General features: G+C 35.8%; 1 protein-coding gene across 1 annotated transcript in view; it reads left to right on the forward strand.

Moving 5' to 3' along the window:
• The first annotated feature begins 319 nt into the window (after positions 1–319).
• Positions 320–23,299, forward strand: part of LOC122009098 (auxilin-related protein 2-like) — a 29,400-nt gene continuing 6,420 nt past the window's right edge. The window contains exons 1-7 of the mRNA XM_042565120.1: positions 320–1,207; positions 8,150–9,743; positions 9,821–9,956; positions 10,110–10,207; positions 10,294–10,359; positions 10,504–10,593; positions 14,457–14,633. Of these exons, the coding sequence (XP_042421054.1) occupies positions 516–1,207; positions 8,150–9,743; positions 9,821–9,956; positions 10,110–10,207; positions 10,294–10,359; positions 10,504–10,593; positions 14,457–14,633 (2,853 nt within the window). The 5' untranslated portion in view covers positions 320–515. The remainder of the gene's footprint in view (positions 1,208–8,149; positions 9,744–9,820; positions 9,957–10,109; positions 10,208–10,293; positions 10,360–10,503; positions 10,594–14,456; positions 14,634–23,299) is intronic.

Consider the following 23,299-nt stretch of genomic DNA (forward strand, 5'->3'; position numbering starts at 1 on the left):
AGAAAAGAAACTGGAGAAAACGAAGAGTCACATGCTTAATGATATATAGTATATAATTTTGTGATGGAAGAAAGAATAGCTGTGTCATTTTTTTCCATCTTTGCTTGTCGTCCGACTGTGATTAATTTTAATTCCAAAATTAACCGTTTATCGATTAAGTTTCTTTTTCCTACACTCCCAGTTTTCTTTCCGTCCTCGCAAGTAAAGACAGCGCAAATAAAGGATTGAAACGATCATGCACCGAAATACGTCGCATACCCATCACCACTTTGCATGGGTCCCACCTCCAGAATGAATAGCGTCCTCCGTGCTCAAGGGGGTCGAACCCAAAAGACAAAAAAAAGTTTCATCTTCATTTCTTTCTTCGGCCCTAAGCGAGTCGTGGCTCCCCCCGATCTCCCCTCTCCGCCTCTCCCGTGTCGTGCTTTCCCGGCCGATCGCCACCGCTCGCCGCCCTAGGCCATAGCTACCTCCTAACAATCTCCCTCTTGCCGATCTCCGTGTTCGTCTAGCCTATGGATGACTTCCCGGGAATCCTGGCTCGGGATTTCGGCTTCCGCCCGCAGGGCAAGGCTGCCCCCATGGCCGCCTCCAAGGCTCCAACCTCTGCGTACGCATCCGGCGGAGGAGTTTTCAATATAGGGCTCGGATCCGACAGATCCTCGTCCGTGAACGGCTCCCGGAGCAATCCGAGATCCGGGTGGAACTCCAACTCGGCCGGTGATCCCTGGATCGGCGATCATGGGGCTGACATGTCAGGGAGACGGAGTCCCCCGGAACACGATGATGTGTTTGGAGGTCGTGCAAAGCCTCTTTCGGATCCCTCCTCGCATGGGCGGTCTGCCTCGTCTTCTCCCCCTCCTGTTGACTCCATCTTCGACAACTATAATAAAGATCCTGGCACGAAATTTTCGTCTTCGTCTTCTCTGCCAGTCTACGACAAGCCGGTTTATGATGATGATATCTTTGATGGTGTTGGGGCGAAGAGCTCGTCGTCGATCAAGTATGACGATGTCTTTGCCTCAAACTCATCAGGATCTACTCACGTCTCTCCTCCATTCGATGATCTTCTTGAGAATCTCGGAAAGCCAATGACGAATGCAAAAGATGAGAGTGGTAGAAGATCTACGGAGAAAAGGGATCAGGGTTTGTCTGCGTTTGACGATCTGATTCCTGGATTCACTGGGAGCACTCATCCGAAGAAAAGGTGCATTTTTTTTTTATCTCTTCATAACTTGGTAGATTGACCATGGAACTTGTTTGGATCATGATCACTTGATTGTTTCTCTTCAACGATTTATGCCCACCTAATCTTGTTAGAAAATAAAGGTAGTCACTTAAATTTAGCCTGAACTACTAGGCAGGAACATTATTGTGTCAGCGGTTTTATTTCCACACCATTAGAACATGGAAGCATCATAATTGCAAGACATGAATGAAAAATATTAGTTTCTGTAGTTGTGTAAATTCATCATTTTGTTGCAATTTTGTTGATGGTAGACAAGTTTCAACGAGTAAGCTTAAGATATTTGACGAAAAATTCAGATAAACATATATACACATGCACACACAAATATTTGTATACTAGCGCTGGACTTGTAGTTAACACTTTTGACCTTCTGATCTTAGTTCATCTTACACTTATTTCTAATTTATTAGTTTTGGAATAGCAATTTCACTATCAACTCTATAAATCTATGTACTCTTATTGTTGTGTTTGGTTATTAACGACGACAACAACAACTAGACCTTATCTCACTAGGTGCGGTCGGCTATATAGATCTTTCTACGCTATTGTGCTTTATCCCTTACTATATCATCATCTATAGTTAAATAGATTTTATCTTATTTTATTATTACTAACAAAGTCTTTTTGGTCTTTCTCTTTGTATTTATTATAGTTTAACATCGCCTAACTGCAACATTTATTGGCTGTCTAAGTACATGTCTGTATTATCTTAAACGCTTCTCTCGTTTTCCTTCAATAAATATAACTCCGACTTTTTCTCTAATGCTTTCATTCTTATTCCATTTATCCTTGTATGCCCACCATCCACCTTAACATTATCATCTCTGCAACTTTCGTCTTCGCTCGAGACATAGCCCAACATTTAGCGCCATATAACATAGCAAAATCTAATCGTTATTTTGTAGAACTTTACTTTAAGTTTTAGAGTTACTTTACGATCATATAAAACACCCTACGCTCTCTTCTATTTTGATTATCCTATTTATATTCTATGTAAGACATCTCAGTCCCTCAATCGTTTTGCAAAAATAATCCTAAATACTTAAAATTAACTTATTATTTCCTATTTTAACAATATTTCATTACGTCTAATATTACTAAATTTAAATTTTATATATTTTGTCTTTATTCTACTAAGCATAAAATCTTTTACTTTTACTATTTTCTGCTAAGATTCTAGTTTAGCATTTACTCATTCACGTGTCTCATCTATCAAAATAATATTATCTGTAAATAACATGCACCATGATACTATGTCTTGAATGTGTCTAGAGTTCGTCATGATTATTGTATAAAGATACGGACTCATTGCTCATCCTTGATGTAATCGGATCTTTATTGAAAATGCTTTAGTTAATCTGCCTGAAGTCTCCTCATACATATCTTTAACTAGTTTAATACATGCTACGCTTGTTAGAACATCTATAAGCTAGAGTGGGTGAATAGCTCACTTCACTTTGTTGAACTTGAATGACAGCGGAAACTTGAAGCGAAGACTTCACCATGCTAACACCTTCAATTTTATTTGGTATCTACCTCCTTGAGCTGACTAATCCAAGGGTTCAACTCTCTGTCATAGCTCCATTATGAAAACCTCCTTTCAAGAGACGGAGAAGCCTCGTTCAATCTCGAACACGAGAAATACAAAGAAAATACAATGAATACAAACAACTTTACATGTATTATGCTTTGAACGCTTTCTTGTTGCTTCGAAATACCTTTTGATTGGTTGGAAATGCAGTAACACTTCACTTTTAACTTCTCAAGAACTGACGTCTTTAAATGTCCACGAACTCCCCTTTTCTAGGGTTTCTTTCAGGCTGGAAAATGCCTCCTAGTCGATTGGTCTTACCCCCAATCGATTGCCACGTCAACTTGGCCTTTTAAAACGTGTAGAATGACTCTTTTTCGCCTGACTAATTGATTAGTAAGCCATACTAATCGATTACCCGCTTCTAATCGATTAACCCAATCGATTCTGAAGCTTTCTGTTCTTTACGAAACCGCTCTAATTGATTAGCTTAATCAATTAAAGCTCGCTGAATCAATTGCCCCAATCGATTTCAGCACCTTTTGTTCTCTCGTGAAAAAGGCCCTAATCGATTAACCCAATTGATTGGTCAAGCCTAAATCGATTGCCTCAATTGATTCTAGGCCTTTCTGTTCCCTCGTGAAAATCGTCTAATCGATTACTCTAATCAATTGACTTATGTTGAATCAATTGACTTAATCGATTCAACACTGTTCTGTATTTCACGAAAATAATTTTCAATCAATTACCCTAATCGATTGTCCAACCCTAACATCCAGAATCTAAGTTTAGGGTTCCTTTGCCCAACATTGGATCAACCTTGATTTTCTAGGACTTCTTCACTAAGTGTTCGGTTAACCTTTGACCTTCTTGGACTTTTCATCTTCTGCCAAGTGTCTAGTCAACTTTGACCCACTTGGCTTTTCCCTTGTCAACTTGTTGGACTTTTCCTTGCCTAATCTCTAGTTAGGACTAGTCACTCGGTAGACTTTTCACCTGCTTAATCTTAGTTAGGAGTTAGGACTTTCCCTTGCCTAATCTCTAGTTAGGACTAGTCATGCGGTATACTTCTCACTTACCTAATCTGAGTTAGGATTTCCCAACTAGGTCTTCCACCACCTAGCTCCGCTAGGACTTTCCATTTACCTAACCTCCAGTTAGGACTTTCCTAGTAAGTATTCGATTCTCATTGACCTATTTGATTTCTCTCTCACATATTGTCAAACATCTTGTCGACCCCACCTAGTGGGATAAAACTTAGTTGTTGTGGTTGTATATTGTCAAACATCGAAACTCAAGCTTGGACCAACCCCAACTTAGTCAAATTAGTCAACCTTGACATGAGGACGATTGCACCAACAATCTCCCCTTTTTGATTTTGGACAATCTGTTTAAGTTAGACTAACCCATATTAGCTCAACTTCCTTCTTCATCCCATGCCAAAGTATGAATGGGAGTTTATTTCTAACTTAAACCTTACATTTTCTCCCTTTGACACAAATCAAAAATCTTCTCCCAAGATTCATTCCTCTTATCTTTCAAATATCTCAATGAAGGTCCCATACCTTTTATTGTATCCTATGCTCTTTCTTGAGCATTTAATCAACATCCTTTTATAAATCTTCTTTCTTATCCAAATTATGCCTTTAAGGTGTCTCTCCCCCTCAAGATATGCTCTATCCTTAACCATTGCACCAACAATGATTTTAAGTTCCTAAAACTTTAGGAAATCTCAAAATTTGAGTCGTTAAAAATTTAATCTTGAATCTAAACCTCCTTAACTCTAAATTAGTCCCCTTTAACCATCTTTCTCATTTTCATCCCGAAAATTACCCTTAAATACTTATCAAATATTTGGTTAGAAATAGTTAAATTGACTAATCGTGGTTTAATGGATTGAAATCAAACCATTTTAACTATTAATCGATTCCGGCTAGTGCTAATGGATTGGCGTGAGTTGCCAATCGATTACCACATGTGCCAATTGATTACGACATGCGCCAATTGATTGGACCCAATGGCCAATCGATTGGAGTTTCTGATTTCCAAATTCAAATTTGGATCGAATTTAAGGAACATAAATAATTCTATGATATTTGAAAAATCATGAAATTTCACATACACATTACTTATGTCATATACTATCATAGAAAAATAGTTTTTTATGAAAATAAATCATATTTTCAAAAAATAATACAAAACTAGAAACCATTGAAAACTTCAATCTTTCACTCTAACTTTGTATTTAACTAGTCAATGGTGATTTCTATCAACAAATAGACTCCATCATGGTTTTCCAAAATGATTTTGAAATGATTTTCAAAAATAATTTCAACCACGATTTTTCGGCTAAATGCATATGACTAGCTTTCCCCATGATTAATCATTGTATTTTGATGAAACTAAAACTCAAATAGATGCACTAAATCAACATCTTGAGTTTTGCTTATCTTCCTAATATCTCACTTGTATCTAATATGTCTCAATACACATATAAGTTAACTCTATGTTCTTTGTGAGATGTACAATAGGTTGTTTTCTCTATACTAAGGGATCATGCATCTCTATCTAGACACTTTAACTTTGATCGTCCTACCTAGGATGCTAATTTATGTGTCCTTAATTTCAAGAAATTAAACATCTCATGATAATGATTATGACATACATCAAATGAATATTTTTCAAAAAAAAAAAGTTAATGATGCATGTATGACATGAAGTGTATCATTTTTCTTAACAAAATGAGTGCAGTATATGATGTCATGGCATGTGATAGGATACACAATCATGGTATTTATGACTAAAAAAACTACCTAAATTTTCTATCTAAGTATTATCAATTAAATGCTAAGCCAAAATAGGCATAAGTTGCTCCATTTTCTTAAAATATGCCAAAGTCTCAATTTGACACATTTGTAAGTCTCATCCAATTTGTGCCAATTTGATTAATCTCAATACATCAATTTTTTATTGTCACACTTTTACTCTTTAAGAGTAAATATCAACTTCTCATTTTCAAGTTGTTACAATACCTTGAAAATGCCCTAAAGTGTCAACTTCACCATGGTTGGGTTAACTATCATTCCGATTAGAGTTGACATACTTTAAACCCATTTAGTGTGAAGGGATCACACTATTAGGAACCCAGTACCTATTGGTACTCCTTGGGTGTTCTAGGTACTCAATATAGATAACTTCCCTAGAAACTTTCGACTTTCCTATTAGAAACCTTAGTTTGGATAGCCTCCCTTGTAACCTTACTTGACTTCTAGACTTAGGGTTAGTTCTATAGCTATATGGAACTTTATGATATGATGACACATTCTCATTGGCTCAGGTTTGTATCCCAAACCTTTCTTGCCCTTAGATGACTCTTGCCTATCTAGGCTGAGGTTTTGCCTCTTAGACCCTTTGACATTATTTGTCATTTTCCTAAGGGTCATTTCTAATTTATCAAGTCTTGACCTCAAGACTTAATTTTCGACATAAATCCTCAACATTTGATTTTTCATTATTGCCTTGGATATTTTTCTTTCTAGACATATGTCTAAATTGCTTAGGTTTCTTACATGAATTGTTTTCCACCTTCCTATCCTTAAGGTAAGGTTGTTTTAGCATATATGATCTATAATTCTATGTAGAACTATCATGCTTCCTATTATGATGATAAATAACACTAAAATCATAAAACTTATTTCTAGCCCATTTTTTATCATGATATGAGGAAGTACCATTAATTAATGGTACCTTAGTTTTGCTCTTGACAACTCCCCTTGATTTGAGCTTCCCTCATTGCTCTTGCTCGAGGACATCCTCTCTAAACATTGATTTTGATAATGTCCCTTTAGATTGCGTAAGAAGCATACAATGTGCTCCTTGCCCTTTCATATCAAGGTCCCGACTCCCTTTGATTTCTCCTTCACCTTGGGTGCTATTTGAGTCTTTTTCTTTGTTAATTTGGGACACTTACTTTTATAGTACCCTTTTTTCCCTACATTCAAAGCGCATGATATGATTTTTTATTTTTACAAATTGAAATTGTTATGCCTTCTTTACTTGTAGGGGTGATACATGATTCTTCCTCATTGGCTTCGGAAGTTGAGGCTTCTTCTTATTCCGGTGTCAATGATCTCTCCCCTTCAACCCTTAAGGTGGATGCTTCTTCAATTTCCTCCTTAGATGTTGAATGACTCTCAACCTCCGAATCCTCATATACTTGAAACAAAGAGTTTCCCTCTCTACCTTTTTTTTTTTTACTTTCCATTGAGAATGAATCTTCATGGAGCTTGACCAATTTGCTTCATAACTCACTTCCATCCTTGTAATTACCTATCTTACACAAGATATTGTCAGACATAAATTAACTAAAATTTTGGTTAACTTGTTGTTTGTCTCGGATTTTTTGAGTTGCTCCTTGGTCCGTTTCTTTTTCTCGAGGTGTCTTCCTTGACCATCGATTGAGGCTTCAAATCCCTCTGTTAAGTTGAACCAATCTTTAATGTTCATGATGAAGAAATTCTCAACCTTAGCCTTCCATTGTTGAATCCTCCCAATCCGAAGGATAGAGGTGCATGGATGTCATATCTGAATTCATTTCAAAAATCAATTTTGAAGTTGAGCTCCTTTGATGATTAGTCATTGACTTTTGAAATTTAGGGCTTCAACTTTCAACTACTTCCTCTAGCTCTTTGCTCTATCTCAAAGTCAAATGATGTTTTGAGCGTCTAAGACACACTGACAGTTCCTATCAATTTATTACTGCAGTGCGGGGTTTCTCTTCTCATAACCTAGTTCAATTTTCCTTCTCAAAAGCAACTATTTATTAGCATGGACAGTGACCTTACATGTGGTTGCACATGCTTAAACTGATGTAGGATTGGTGGAGCTACGTGATCTCCAAGGTACAAATCATGGTCTTTTCAGAGATGAATAACTAAGACATTATCTATAAATTCATTCTGGAATGACCATACCATATGATAAATAACATTTCTTACCATTAAACTGATGTAAAACCTTTTTGATTGCTGGGTTGCAAGATATTTCTGAATTCTATATAAAATACTTAATCTATTCCATAAAGCTGTCAAGTGTACAAAAGCTTGCCAATAAAACTCAAATCTACCAAATACAAGTTTTGTGGTATTAAATAAAAATAGTTTGGATAAGCTGGATGTTTGAAGTGAGAGTCAGTTACTAGAGCCGAAAGTAGTCTCTCAAGATGGTAGCAATACCTTTAGGGATCCAGGAAAGAGTCTAGCTAACAATTGCCTTCTGCTACATATTCCATACTTCCATACTAAACTTTCCTTTTCTATTTGTGAGTAGGCATTATTTTTCACTTTTCCAAAATGCAATGGCATTTGCAGAGAGTTTCCAGAGGCTAACAAACAGGAGCCCACTGTTCCACCAGCTAAGCCATCTGTCAATACTATAAAAGATCCCTTTGTTGTGTTAGAATCAGTATCCCCCGCCACTTATTCCTCTTCTGGGTTGTTCACTGACCCTCTGGAAAACATCAGTGAATCAATAAATCATGGGAGCACAGGAGTTGGTGTCTCTTCTGGTAACACAGAAGTGAACAAGGATAAAAATGCTTTTAATGGAGTCTCAGAATCAGATCCCCCCCTCTTTAATACTGAAATAAATGAGGGTAGAAGAGACAAGAGCCCTCTCAAGAAAACTGAGAACATTACAATTGGACACAGACAAGAATCACCTCAATCTCCAGTGGATCCCTTTGATGATCTCTTGCCAAAGTTGCAGAGTAACAAGCATTCCGATTCTCAAGGATCTGTAGGTAGGAGTGATTTGCATAATTCTGCAACTATTGGACAAAATATCTCAGATCATCAGTCTCCAAAGTTCAATGAACAACTGGACACAGCAGATGATGTTTGGCTTTCTGTTGATGAAATCCCCCTCTTCACTGAACCTACTACAGCTCCACCACCTTCTAGGCACCCACCTCCACTCGCTGTTAAACAAGCACCTTTTGGTAGTACTGTCACAAGAAAGGATGATGAATCATTGTATCAATCATCTAATAATTATACTTACAATGAATCAGCTAAGAATGCTGTTTCATCTCCATTTGATGAACTTGAAGATTTTGCAATGGGCAAGCCTCAGACATATGATCAAAATCATTCAGATTTATTTAAAGGTGAAGAATTTGAGACATATTCAGCTGCTGCAGCTTCTGCGGCTGCCATGAAGGTGGCCATGGATAGAGCTGAAGCAAAATTCAGGCATGCTAAAGAGGTGAGGGAGAGAGAACGTGATGCAAAAGCATACAAAATAAAAGAGGCCACACATCAAGAGGATTTGGATGATAACGATGAAAGATTCATCTGGGAACAGGAACAGAGGGAACGAGAGTATCAGGAGAAGGAGAGAAAGCGACTTGAGATGGAAAGACAACAGGAATTAGAAAGGGAAAGAGAAAGAGCCAGGCAAGCCGTGGAGAGGGCTACAAGAGAGGCTAGGGAAAGAGCTTCTGCTGAAGCTCGGATGAAAGCTGAGAGAGCAGCTGTTGGGAAGGCAAATGCTGAAGCGCGGCAACGGGCTGAGCGAGCTGCAGTCCAGAGAGCAGCTGCTGAAGCACGTGAAAGAGCTGAAAGAGAGGCCAGAGAAAGAGCTGAACGAGCTGCTGCAGAAGCCAAAGAGAAGGCTGCTGCAGCTAGGGAAAAGGTTGCTGCAGAAGTCAGAGAAAAATCTGCAGCTGAGGCACGAGAAAAAGCTGCTGTGGAGAGAGCTGCGTCAGAAGCTCGGCGAAGAGCTGAAAGGGCTGCAGTAGAAAGAGCTGCTGCAGAAGCACGAGAAAGAGCTGCTGCAGAAGCCCGAGAAAAGGCTGCTGCGGCTGCGAGAGAAAAACAACAGATGCCTGAGGATGATCTCGAGTCCTTTTTTGGTATGAGCACTCGAGCTACTAGTGCACCAAAAGAAAGATCTACTTCAACGGTTAGGGCTAATCTCTCATTATTATGGGGAATTTATTTTGATTTCAGAAGCATTACCATAGTACTTGGATATTTCAGGAAACAATGTTTGACGGTCAAACTCAAAATAGAGGTGGTTTTGATGGCACACGGAAACCATCGGGGACTAGCACCAACGTTAGAAAGTCATCATCTACAACAAATTTTACAGATGACCTAGCTTCCATATTTGGAGGTAACAATTTTAATTGGTGTAGGTTCATTTTCATTGTATGTTTTGTCAGATAGATCCTTTCATTTCATAACTGGTTTTGACTAAGTATTGTTTCTCTTCTCTTCCCTTTCCCCTCCTTGCTTCCCCATACTCCATTTTTCTTTTCATCAAAAGGTGCTCCATCATCCGGAGAATTTCAAGAAATTGAAGGAGAAAGTGAAGAGAGAAGAAGAGCTAGGTTAGAACGCCATCAAAGGACACTTGAGCGGGCGGTACTGATATTTTATTTGGTTCATATGTAAAATAAGAACCACACCCAAACTCTTTATTTGATCTTGCATTTATTTATTCTGTGCAGGCAAAAGCACTGGCAGTGAAGAATGAGCGGGATATGCAAACTCAAAGGGAGCAAGCAGAAAGACATGTATGCTTTATTATTCTCTGTCATGACAACTAGTTGCTTTGATATTTCTCTAAAATGCTTCAGCAATAGTATGCCTTCTCTTGTTCAAAATTCATCATCCGGGGACATTATTTACTATCTAACAGTCGTTGATATTGATGTCAGAGAATTGCTGAAACCCTAGACATTGAGATAAAACGGTGGGCTTTGGGTAAAGAAGGCAACTTGCGTGCCTTGCTGTCGTCCATGCAATATGTAAGTTACTTTTTTATGCTGAATTTGCCATCAGTATTTGATGCTACCATAGTGCAACGTCACACAATGTTGTCGCCTTCTTTCTCCTCTTAGGAACTATGATGTGCTTTCCAAATAATATCAATTTGAACACTTTGAAGTTGATGATTGTTTTATGATCATCCGCCGATTCAGTTAAAGGCTTCTCCAATGCTTAAGATTTGTTGCTACTGTTATTGTATTTTATTAAATCAATTTTAACAACAATACATAACTGAGCATTTTGCTTTCTTTCTAACATTCTGACTAGTTAGAAATTCATATTTTTAATGTGAAAAGAAATTTTATTTTCTACTTGTCATATTTCTTGAAGTTGAATGTCCACTAACAATAATCAGAAAACATATTCTTAACAAGTCATAAATCTTATCATGCTATTGAACTCTACGGAATCTTATACCGTGAGGCACCATAATTGGCGTGTGTCGACCAAAGTCGATACCAATTGACATGGGTAAATCTCTCCTGTTTAGCCTATGCTGTGCTGATGAGTGTTGTGTTGTGTCAACGCTTGATACGTTTTGGCACACATCAATTAAGATGAATTCAAATAAAGATTGATATATCTTTAGTAACTTGTTTCTCTGAAATTCAAATTTATTTGATTATATAATTTCTAGATTTTTTTATAAGTAAATAATTTAAGTGAAAGAAGATCATACAAGAAAAACTTATATGAATTTATGCTCCCACATTAAAGTAAAATTAAGTAAAATCACTTTCAATTCAATTTCTAATTGATATAAACATATTGAAAGTGGAATATGTGAGAAAGTATAATATGTGTGAAAGAGGATTAAATATGTAAAATTGAATATATCTTGCCATGCTTAATTTATTTCTAGCTTGCCTAATATAAAATATCAAATATTTTTTTTTATTTTTCAGAATATACTTAAATACCATCGTGATGGTGGTTGAATTTGGGTTGTTAAGTGAGTTAACATTGTGTATGGTATTTTATTGAGGAATTGATATGTTTTTCATATTGATTTTTTCGCATCTGAAATGAACAACAATCAAGACTTATCCCACTAGGTGGGGTCGACTATATGGATCCTTTTACACCATTAAGCTCTATCCCTTACTATATCATCTATACTTAAATAAATTTTATTTTGTTTTATTGTTGCTAACCAAATCTTTTTTGGTCTTCCTCATTTGATGTGCATATTTGTTATAGTTTTACATTGCCTAACCAGAGCATTTATTGGTCGTTTAAGACATGTTCGTACTATCTTAAATGTGTCTATGAGAGTTTGTCCTCAATAGATGCAACTTCGACTTTCTATCTAATTCTCTCATTTCTTATTCTGTCCATCCTCGTATGTTGACAGATCTATTTTAACATCTTCATTTCTGCAACTCTCATCTTTTACTCATGTGCTTGAGTCATAACCCAACATTTAACGCTATATAACATAGCAGGTCTAACCGCTGTTTTGTATAACTTCCCTATAAGTTTTAAAGGTACTTTACGATCACATAAAACATTCGACTCCCTCCTCCATTTCAACCCTCATGCTTGTATTTTATGTAAGACATCTCTATCAGTCCCTCTATTGTTTTGCAAAAATGATCCTAAATACTTAAAACTCTCAGTTCCAGGCAATTTATCATCTCCTATTTTGACAATTGCCTCATTACATCTAATATTGTTAAACTCAAGTTCCATACATTTTATTTTTACTCTACTAAGCTAAAATCTTTCACTTCTAGTGTTTTTTATCAAGATTCTAGTTTAGCATTTATTCCTTCACGTGTCTTATCTACCAAAATAACATCATGCAAACAACATGTACCATGTGTTTTGAATGTCTAGTGAGTTCGTCATGATTAGTTTAAAAGATAGAGACATAGAGTGAATTCTTGATGTAATCCTATTTTCATTGGAAGTGTTTCAGTAATCTGCCATTCTGGTCATTACATCCTCATACATATCCTGAATTAGTTTAATATATGCTATGCTAACACTTTTCTTTTTTAAATTTCTTTATATAATTTCTCTTGGAACTCTATCATAAGTTTTTTTTTAAGTTTATGAATACCATGTGTAGATCTTGCTTTTAGTTGTCTAAAAAGATATATAACTTCTATTGTCGACCTATGTATCTAAATTAATTTTTGGTCACCGTAGTCTCCTTAATCTGAAATTAACACAATCAATTAATGATGAATTAATTTCTAAATATAGTACTTAGTTTACAAGCTTTAAGAAGTCTATGTCATTCTTTTAAAATTAATAAATCTATCATATACTATCTAAATAACAAATCTATGTGTTGTAACAGATCATAACAAATCTATCACTTATTATCAGAAATTATAACAAAATTTTAACATTGTTAATTGTTCATGCAAAATTATTAACTGGTGGCATGTCCACGTGCCCAATTATTTTCATACATGTCATTGTGGTATGAGGTATTTTTGGTATGTCATAAAACATTTTCCAAGAAAATATAATTGAAAAAAGATGACAATCCATGTGGGAAATATACTTTATGGAATACACTATTGAAATATACTTTATGGCATATGACAGAATGCCAATAAGGGAAAATGATATATATAATAGGAAAATAATTTAGCATTTGGACATTTCATATTTTTTTTTGTGTGCTAGGTTTGTTATGACTTCAAATAACACAATAGGTTTTTTATGATTTCAAATAAAATGGGATGGACTTTAATTCTAAAAGAGTTTGATTTGTTAAGCAATTGATCTAATAATGACAATCACAATAGAAGTGAGCATGCTGTGGTTAACTCTTATCCTTCTATGTGGTTCCATGTATTGATTAATATCTCATCCTGTGCCAATTAGCATAGGTGATCCTTTTCATTTTGTTGGTCGATCAGCATTCAGAACAACCCAATACAATTAGAATATCACATTGAGTTGGAATCTTCCTTGGAGGTTGGCGAAGGTTCCACGAAGTGAGGTGGTTGTTTGGTTGATTGAAGCAAGGTGTTTGGGAATTCCGGTCAACAATGGTGCAAGGTGTTTCAGGACTAAAACTTCAAATCCGATGCATTCAATCTTTCTTAGAGGTCAATGAAGTTTCTGCGAGGTGAGGTGCTCATGAACACAAGTTGGTGATGGTGTGAGATGTTTTGGAAGGAGAGGCGTTTTGACCAGCTAAACATAGCAAGGCGAGGCAATTTTGCCTTATAGAGGTGTTTCGTTCGCCTGTGAGTTTAGGGTCTGCACCTTCTATGTAGCAAAGTTTTTGCAGTTGATGTCTTTATGCGAAACTTCTCTTTCTTCTCCCCTCTCTTCTTCTAATACTTGACACATCCATTGACACTAGCACCGAGCACACCAGTATATCTCATTTCAGCCTGGGATTGAACTAGGATTGAGAATTCAAATCTTGGTTGTATGCGTTACACAGGTAGATCAATTGTAGCATTATATGCCTCAATTTTCCTGGGTATGCACCTTGCACCTGGGTTCTATGACCTTGCAATGCCTAATGCCTTGAAAAGCAACGATATGACTCTCAATTGGCTAATAGTGTTTTTGCATGTTTTCTTTTTCTAGTTCTCCACATGTACTGTCATGGTTTGGACAATGTAAACAACATTAGTGCTTTTAGTGTTTGAACTCTTATCTATTTGAATTTTGTTGCCAACTACATTTAAAGTTTTGTGCATTTAAACATCAAAATTAATGCCTAGCTTAATGTTTTTTTTACTGTTGGTATTGCTATTAATCCATATATCATTTAGAAAGAATCTTAAAAAATCTTGTATTGTGATAGGTGCTGAGATATAATTGTCATTGATTTGATCTCATTGATTTTCCAAATGGTTGGCAGGTACTTTGGCCTGAATGTGGCTGGCAGCCTGTCTCTTTGACTGATTTAATCACTGCTGCTGCTGTGAAAAAAGTCTATAGAAAAGCGACTTTATGCATTCATCCTGATAAAGTTCAACAAAAGGGTGCAACCCTTCAGCAAAAGTATATTGCTGAGAAGGTGTTTGATCTACTCAAGGTATGTACCTAGTAGTAAATTTTTCCATCATGAGCTCGCAACTATCGAGTGAAATAGTTTATGTGGAACACTAATTGTTGCTCATTCTTTATCTTAAGTTTTCTTTGCCTACTAAATGCACAAAAAAGAGGCAAAAAGGAAAAAAGAAAATAAAAAAAGTGTATTTGTAGCATTAGCACATAGGTACAACAGGACTACTTTTGTTATGCCATTAGGTGCTTTATCCCCTTTTTGTTTGATAAATAGTTGTACTGCAACTCTTAGTACTTAAATGAACTTAGAGATCTACCACTAATCAATGGTCTAAGCTCCTAGTGTTGAAACAATTACTGTTTAGTTTAGTAGAACTTTGGAGTTGTTCTACACCATGATTTGAGGTGCTAAGCTATGCTGACTGTCATGGGTGGAATTTACCATTTTGCATCCCATCCGACACTGAGATACTTTGGCACACCAACTTGCGGCAGAACAAAGAAATTGTGGTTGACCGACACTGAGATGCTTCTACACCACATCGGCTCGATGAAAAGGGAGAGGTGATTGCGTTTGAGAGAATAGTATACCAAATTTTAACTTGTTTCGTCAATTTGCATTCTTGATTTAGCGAAAAGTAATTGGGTTCCATTGATTTTCTAATATAATCTAATTAATTTCTAGCTGATTTCTCCCATTGAAATTTCTAGTTTTTCCAAATTTTTCCTCAATTTTTGAGAGAAGATGATTTATAAGAAAAGTTGGGCTGGCCATTGTCAATACTGATCCAAGTCGGTGAATCCGTATTAACTAATTTTGCCAACTATGTTGACAATGAAAACACTATTATTTTAATCTGTCTCTCTAGTGTTCGTTAGGCACATTTTGTCTCTTATTACTTTGCAAGTGGATAGGTGGTGGCAAGTTGTTTCTCCAAATTGGTGGTCTTATTGGGTGGAGTGTTTATGGTCTGTGGAATTGTATTCCTGAATAAAGTAAACTTCAACTATTGTTCAATTTCTACAGCCTCTAAGTCTTTTCTTCCAAATTAGGCAAAAACAATTTAACCTATTTCTGATTTTCTGACCTAAACCCATTAATAAATTGATTAAAGATCAAGCTGGGTCCTTTTCTATCATCATATCACATGAGCAATTCCTCGAATTGGGTTTGCTATTCTGTTACATTTTAGATGACTGCAAGGGTTGTTCATTTTGTGTACACTGTATAGTTGATTCCTAAAATGTGTAGGAACTGGGAACATATGTTTCTTTTGAAGTTTCATCTTAGGCTGATAGTTGGTTTCTCTAATCATTCTTAGTTGGCTTTAACATTTTGCTAGGATTTCATAATAACCATGTTTCATTTCGATAACCAATGAAATACTTGAATCTAATTCACCATCAAAACTACAACTTCAATTACAGGGATGCCCCTAACTCATGTATTGGTTTATCTTTTATGCTATTGTGGTGTTCAGAAAACAAACTTAATTCTTTCCCGAACAACGGTGGTTATGTTTGGGTCTTGCATGCCAACATTTTAGCAGTGGAATCGAGTTATCCAACTCTAAGAACTCGAAAATACATAAAAAATATAAGATGAAAATTTTGAAAATTCCAAACGTTAGTATAGGTCGATTCTAACGATCCAAAATCCTAAATTTTGAATTTATGGAGCTGAAAACCAACTTAAATTTGAAAATTTTGACCTTAGCCTTTGGTTCTAGTTGAAACAATGATCCGTCGATCCCCAAAGCTTATGTATGATTCAAAGTTGAAGAATCATTTATGACCTCGTTTCCTCATAATATTTGTATTACTACATATAAGATCTCCATTCTGATCTAATTACCATCCTAACTAGCAATCTAATAAAATAAAATTAAATATATACTTTACAACTCTCGTTCAATTAATGAAACATGAAAGAAGAAGGGAATAACTTACTCCTCTTGTTGTTGTGGTTGGACAAAGGGGAAAAAAGAGCTGCTTGTAAAGGGTTGCTCGCTGGAAAAATAAAAGGAAGACCGTTGCTTTTGAGAAAAACAGATAAGAGAAGATAGGGATGAAGAAGCAAAAGAGGAGTTTACTTTCTTCGTTACTGACCTCGACTAGCTTTGGTGAGCTCGGAATGACATAAAGAGAATTAGGCATGGCAAAATAGGGTTATTCTTGTGGTGCCAACAAAACCCTAGAAAATATGAGAAGAGGAAGAAGATGCGAGGGCTGCTCTTGTTGTTGGAAGAGGGTAGTAACTGATTGCTCCGTTTCTTACTTTATGGAGAAGAGAATGGAGAAGAAAAGAGTGCTTGAGAAGAGGAGAGGAAAAACTGTAAGTTTGCTCTTGTTGGAGAAGAGAAGGAGAAGGAAATGGGGATGAAGACGAAGGGGAAATAAAAGAGAAGGATGAGAGAAGGCATGGCGCTGGCATACGACATGGCGGGGGTTGCTACGTGTGCAAGGAGAAAAAAAGGAAAGAGAAGGTTTAAACCGATCGAACCCGTTTTAAACTTTAAATTTGGTTTGGTCATGACTTGGCCCAATCAACTCCAAATCAATCATGGCTTGAACCAATGTAATCCTTGTCTCCGCACCTATCCGTTGGATTTTGTTCGAACCCGATCCGATTTTAATTTAGCGCCCTCACTTTGTGTTCTACGATTTAATTCATCCGCTTATTATTATATATTTTATTTTTAAAATTCAATACTTAACTTTCCTTAACCTTTCAAGTCACGATATTTCCTCATAAAAGTTGTACCAATGAATAGCTTAGGTCGAGGGCTTTCCAAATATGTGGTCAATTTCAATTTTTCGACAACGAGGTGGTAAATCGTCCGGTCAAAGTGCGGTGAGAGTTTGGTATTTTTTTTTTAAAAAAAATCTTAGGGGGGCGATTGTACCCCCATCCTCACGTGGCTATGCCATTGATTATATGATACTCATGATGAGTTGATATAAATGGAGTGATTTATGTGGGGGCTCATTCATTTTATCAATTCATTATAGCGATTCTTTCAATGCAATATATGTAGATATTCTGATTTTTTTTTAAGAGTTTCTGATTTATGTCTCGAGATATCCAATTGTTAAGGATATAACATAAACATAATGTTATATATATTAACAAAACTTAATAAATAAAAAAATAAATTATAATTGATGTTATTTTTTGGTATATATAACTCAATAGCACTAGATTGTTGATATTTTTTAAATAAAAGTATTATTAAACTAGCACGGTAACTCAATAACACTAGATTGTTAATTTATTTTTAATAAAAGTATTATTATTAATGTTTCTGTTAACTGCATTTGAATCAATTTATAAATAAGGAAAAGTAATTTGAGGGTCATGTTGATTGGGAGTGATCATTTTCTCTTGATCCATAATAATCTCGCTTCAACTAAATAACAAGTGAGAGAAAGATGGGTGACCCGCTGATTCTAACAAGTGATGGCAAAGTTAAATGAGTGATCTGTGATCCCATCGTGTATCTCAAATTATGGCAAGGTATAACAATTTAAGTAAAAAAGGGAGACTTTAATTTCTTCTTTCTTGTGCAAGATATTTATGTGTTAACACTTGTGAGTTACAAGCTGCCAAATCGTCTAGCTTAGGAGGTTTAGCCTAAACCAGTTCAAATGAACTAAATAAGTTTCTTAACAACTATAAATGTGGGCTGCATATGCTTTGTGCAGCCACCATGTGATACCCTTAATATCCACCTATGTGGCCTAGGCAGTGCCATTCTAAAACCATGGAGTTTTCTATTGTTGACAATGTCACATGTCCAAATCTTGGTTATTGGTGAACTTTGCACTTTATACACTTTGATCAACTTTCTCTTCTCTTGCAAGTTTGAGATTTGTTGTACTAGATCTAGTTCCAGGAATTTATCTCTCTTCTTGAGATAACTCTTGTATTCAATCTTGTGCTTGGCAATCTGTTTGCAATGATTATTAGGTTGAATCTGGAGTACTGGATTTCATTTTTTTCTTAGGACTGGATCCCTTCTGATGTTGCGATGTTGTTGTGTGAGGTTTATCTAGTTAGTACCCCGAGATTACATGATGTAACACTTTAATCTGTGATGAAGGCAGGAGGTAGAAGTTACAGATTTTCAAGGTGACATTTGTAGCAGAGGATCCCTTGCAGTTGGTGGGATCACATTCAGATTTGAAGATGTGGACATGGGTAGCAATGGATTTGTGGTGTGCATTGAGAACACCAGTGGGTTTCAGGAAAGGGAGGGAATTGATGTTGGACATAGGAGAGATGGGAGGTGAAGGGCGACGCCACAAGGGATTCAGATTGAAGAGTGGGTGAGGAGATTTCCTGCGGGTCGGGTGGGATTTTGATGCGGTATGGGGTAGTGTGATAGGAGCAGTATTGGGGGATGAGGTGCAAGGAAAGGAGCAGGTGGTATCAAATGATGGAGGGAGTGACTAGTTTTTTTTTTTTTATTGAAAAAATTTCAAGACCAGAATCTCCATTGGTTTGAAGCGACTATAGACTAGAAATGAAAAACAAAAGTTGAACTGACCTGTCAGACTTGTTGAAAACCAATGATCTGGACAGGTTACCAAAAGCCAATCTGTTTTTTTTTTTGAAAAGTCCAAACTGCTCTTTCTATGTAGGAATATCGAGATGGACAAATTTATCATTATAATAAATTTATATGATATATATTTTAGTTAGGATCACCTAATTGATAATTAAATAATCTCATATTTATCTTATTGAATACTTGTTTTAACAAATATATTTTTATTATTTTTGAATTCTATTGTGATCATGGTTCGAGGTGCCAAGCCATGCCAGTTGTCATGGGTGGAATTTAGCGTTCCGGTTAACTAGCTCAAGATGCATGACGCCACATTGGCTCGAGAGGAAACAAAGAAATTGCAGTCGACTTGGCACACACCAAATCACACTGCATCAACTTGGTGGAAATAGTTTAGAGAGAAGATCGATGCAAAGAGAATATAGAGAGAATTAGGAGAAGGTTTAGAGTGTGGTGGCAAGCATGATATCATTCAAGTGGGGGTGGCGGCAAGCATGATTCCAAACAACCAACGAGCACAAGAGAGAAGAGGGATTGGGAGAGGGAATTGGTCGTAAGAGAAGAAGGATCGAGAGAAGGGAGAGGAAAAAGAAATTAAATATATTTCCGAATTTTTATAAATACTACAACTTCTAATTAAGTACAAATGAACCAAATTATCTTATATATAAATTGCAGAGAAGCGGGTATGGTCTAGTGCGATGATGAGCGTGATGGCGAATAAGCGGGTATGGCAACAAGCATGTTGGCATCTGGCTATGGCAACGAGCACAAGAGAGAAGAGGGATTGGGAGAGGGGAATTGGTTGCAAGAGAAGAAAGATTGAGAGAGGGGAGAGAGAAAAGGTAATTAAATATATTTTCTACTACAATGACAATCAAATTTTATCCTACTAGGTGGGGTTGGTTATATGGATCCTTCTACGTCATTGGGCTCGTCATTGGGCTCTATTATCTATTATATTATCATATATACTTAAATAAATTTTATCTTATATTATTGTTACTAACCAAGTTTTCTTTGGTAAGCCTCTTCCTTGTTTGATGCGTGTATTTGTTATAGTTTTACATCGCTTAACTAGAATGTTTATTGGCAGTCTAAGTGCATGTTCGTACCATCTTAAACGTCTCTCTCAAAGTTTTTCCTCAATAGATGCAATTAAATATTTTTCCTAACTCTTAAAAATACTATAACTCTTAATTAAGTACAAATGAAGGAAACTATCTTATATATAAATATAGTTCAATTTTTAATTAGATAAACTAAATCAAAATTGAAGGGGAGCTTTGGCGCAATGTTAAAGTTGTTGCCATGTGATCAAAAGGTCACGAGTTCAAATCCTGGAAACAGCCTCTTGCAAAAAACAGGGTAAGACTACGTACAATGGATTCTTCCCCAGGACCCCGCATGGCGGGAGCTTCATGCGTCGGGTTGCCTTTTTCTTTTTTTTTTAAACTAAATCAAAATTGAATTTGGTTTAAACCCACTTAATCATAGTCGTTGTGTTTACCTAATGAGCTCCAAATAATCCTATATTTTGCCCTTTGATCTTCTTGATCCTCACAAATCTTTATTTTCCACTCTAGCCTCCATCATGTTGGGGTCTTGATGGTTGTCACACCTCGACAGTTGGTCGATAGTGAGCTAGCGGGTAGAGGTGAGTAAAAGTTCGACTAAATTGAACAAATCAACCGAATTTAAAAATTTGGTTCGTTTTTTTTAGAATTTTGTTTTTTCCCTAAATAATCAGTTAATTTGGTTCGGGTTCGGTTTTTAAATTCCTTATTCGATAAAAATGAATAAACCGAATAAATCAATTTTTTGGACCGAATCGAATTTTTAGACTCTAATTTGTAGACTGAAACCAACCAAATTTTTAGGCCCTAATTAGAAAAATTCGATTAATTTGGTTTTCGACCTATTTAATCAATATTTTATAGTTCTTTTTGTTTGTTTTTTTATTAAAAATTTGGTCTGTTTGGTTAGTTCGAAAAAAATCGGTTCGGTTAGCTCGAAAAAAATTGGCTTGGTTCAATTTTAACCGAATTCTCATTTCTACTCGTGGGTGGTAGGCTCAGGAGGAGGTGAGGCAAAAGAGGAACAGGTTTATGGTTGGCCAATAAGCTTATGAGGAGAAGCAGAAGAGGAACATGCTTGCAAACTGTGAATTTGGGAGAAGAAGAAAAACAAGCTCACAGGCGGGGGTTGTTGACGGGCTCACGAGCAACGGACTTGGAGAAGCAAAAGAGGAATGGGCTTGGCTGAGCAAGCGACATGCTTGGGAGAAGTAGAAGAGGAAGTAGAGGTGGCTAAAGGATGCGAGGCAGGTAGTGGACTTGCTAGTAGATGGCAGGCTTGGGAGGGAGGGAATGCAGAAGAGTAAGGAGGACGTTGGGCAAAGATGAGATTTCACGAACTGGGAGGAAGGAAAGGGGCTTTTTGTCTGATTTGGGAGGATTAAATTTTGACCAAAAATCAATCTGTGGATGGATTGACAATCCATCATTTGGGTAATTTTATGTTTATAAACGGTGAATAACATCTTGACTCTCGTCCAATCTGCCCCTCAGATTTGATCCATTCTTTAGAGCATTAGACAAAACTGGATTTGGCTAGCTAGAAATAGTAAAAGTAAAATATAGTACTTAAACCAGGCAAAAATAACATAAAATTTGAAATTCGCACAACAAATTTATTTCTGAAGGGCCTATTATTGTTTGTATCTAACTGGTTATAAGGAAATAGTTTATAAATTGATATTTTAGACAAGAATTTAAATTGTGAATTATGTACACTCCCTCTATTTTATTGGTATTCAATGTGCTCCTACTTTTTAAAATATCTTTACTCCATCAAATGACTTTTCTGACCAAGGGTACATTATATGCATACCCCTTGTCAATTATTGTTATTTTATTTACCCCTCATTTTTCCACACTAAATAAGCCATGTGATGAGCTAAACTGAAGATTTCTGAAAAGATAGGGTGTATATGGAATAACTAACAGTAAACTAGAAATTATATACCTATCATTTACCCATTTAAGTTATTAATTCTTTTGTCTTTATTAGTAGGCCAGTATATACATCCCAGAATTTTTTTATGCTAGATTAATTTTTTGTGTTTCCTAAATACCCAAACAGGTTGACCCATATACATGACTAGTCTTATCATAATCATATGTTATTCTTTTAATGAAATATTCATATTTCTATGCTGAAAATAGATCCAAGCTATCCAAAAATATTTGAAAGAAGTTTCTTAACACCCATCTTAATTATACCCAAACTTCTTTTCTTATTTATTGATGTTGCATTTCATTTTAATTCTACTTAAAATTTTTAGTTTATAAATTTTCTCCTCCTAATTCATGTTATTTATCTTGAACAAATTTTTAAGTTCAACTTGTATGAATGTAAAAGATAGTCTTAAAATATGTTTGGTTTACATAACAGAATAGACAAGAAATAAATTAGTTTTGCTTGTGATTCAATTGACTAGGAAGAAATTCGGGGTATATATACTTTGGTTTACTTACATCTCCTCATTTGCTCCCTTTAGTATTCAATTAAATATTCTTCTCAGTCTTAGTCCCAAGTTGCCATCGAACTTTGCTATGTTTACAAATTACAACTTTTTTGGCTTCAATTGCAGTTACCTTATTATCTGCTCAAATTCTCCTCATTTTGGACTTACAAATAATTGACTTTTCAGTTGTAACCTTCCCAATGTTATTTGCCACTACAGTCCACATAACATCAACAATATCAATCTCTTCATTCTCAACCTTTTCATTTATTCTATGATGCAAGATTATAAATTATTGTACTCATTTTTGTCATCTATTCTTCTAGAACTAAAGGTAATTTTTTTTTTTTTTTACTTTATAGTGTTTCTAAAATTCTGCAACCTTATTAGTAGCTGTTAATTAGTTAAACATTACTTGCTATATTTATATAAAAAATTATCGGCAATTTACCAAAAGACGCACTTAGATTTATGAATTGAGCAACAGACATACTATACTTTGATATGTATCAAATAGCGTACTTAATTTTCTATTCTTCCCGTTCTATCCCTCAATCATTTGTCAATCTCTTTCCTCTTTTTTATGCATGCAAT

This window comes from Zingiber officinale, chromosome 8A, assembly GCF_018446385.1.
Source record: "Zingiber officinale cultivar Zhangliang chromosome 8A, Zo_v1.1, whole genome shotgun sequence".
NCBI lineage: Eukaryota > Viridiplantae > Streptophyta > Magnoliopsida > Zingiberales > Zingiberaceae > Zingiber > Zingiber officinale.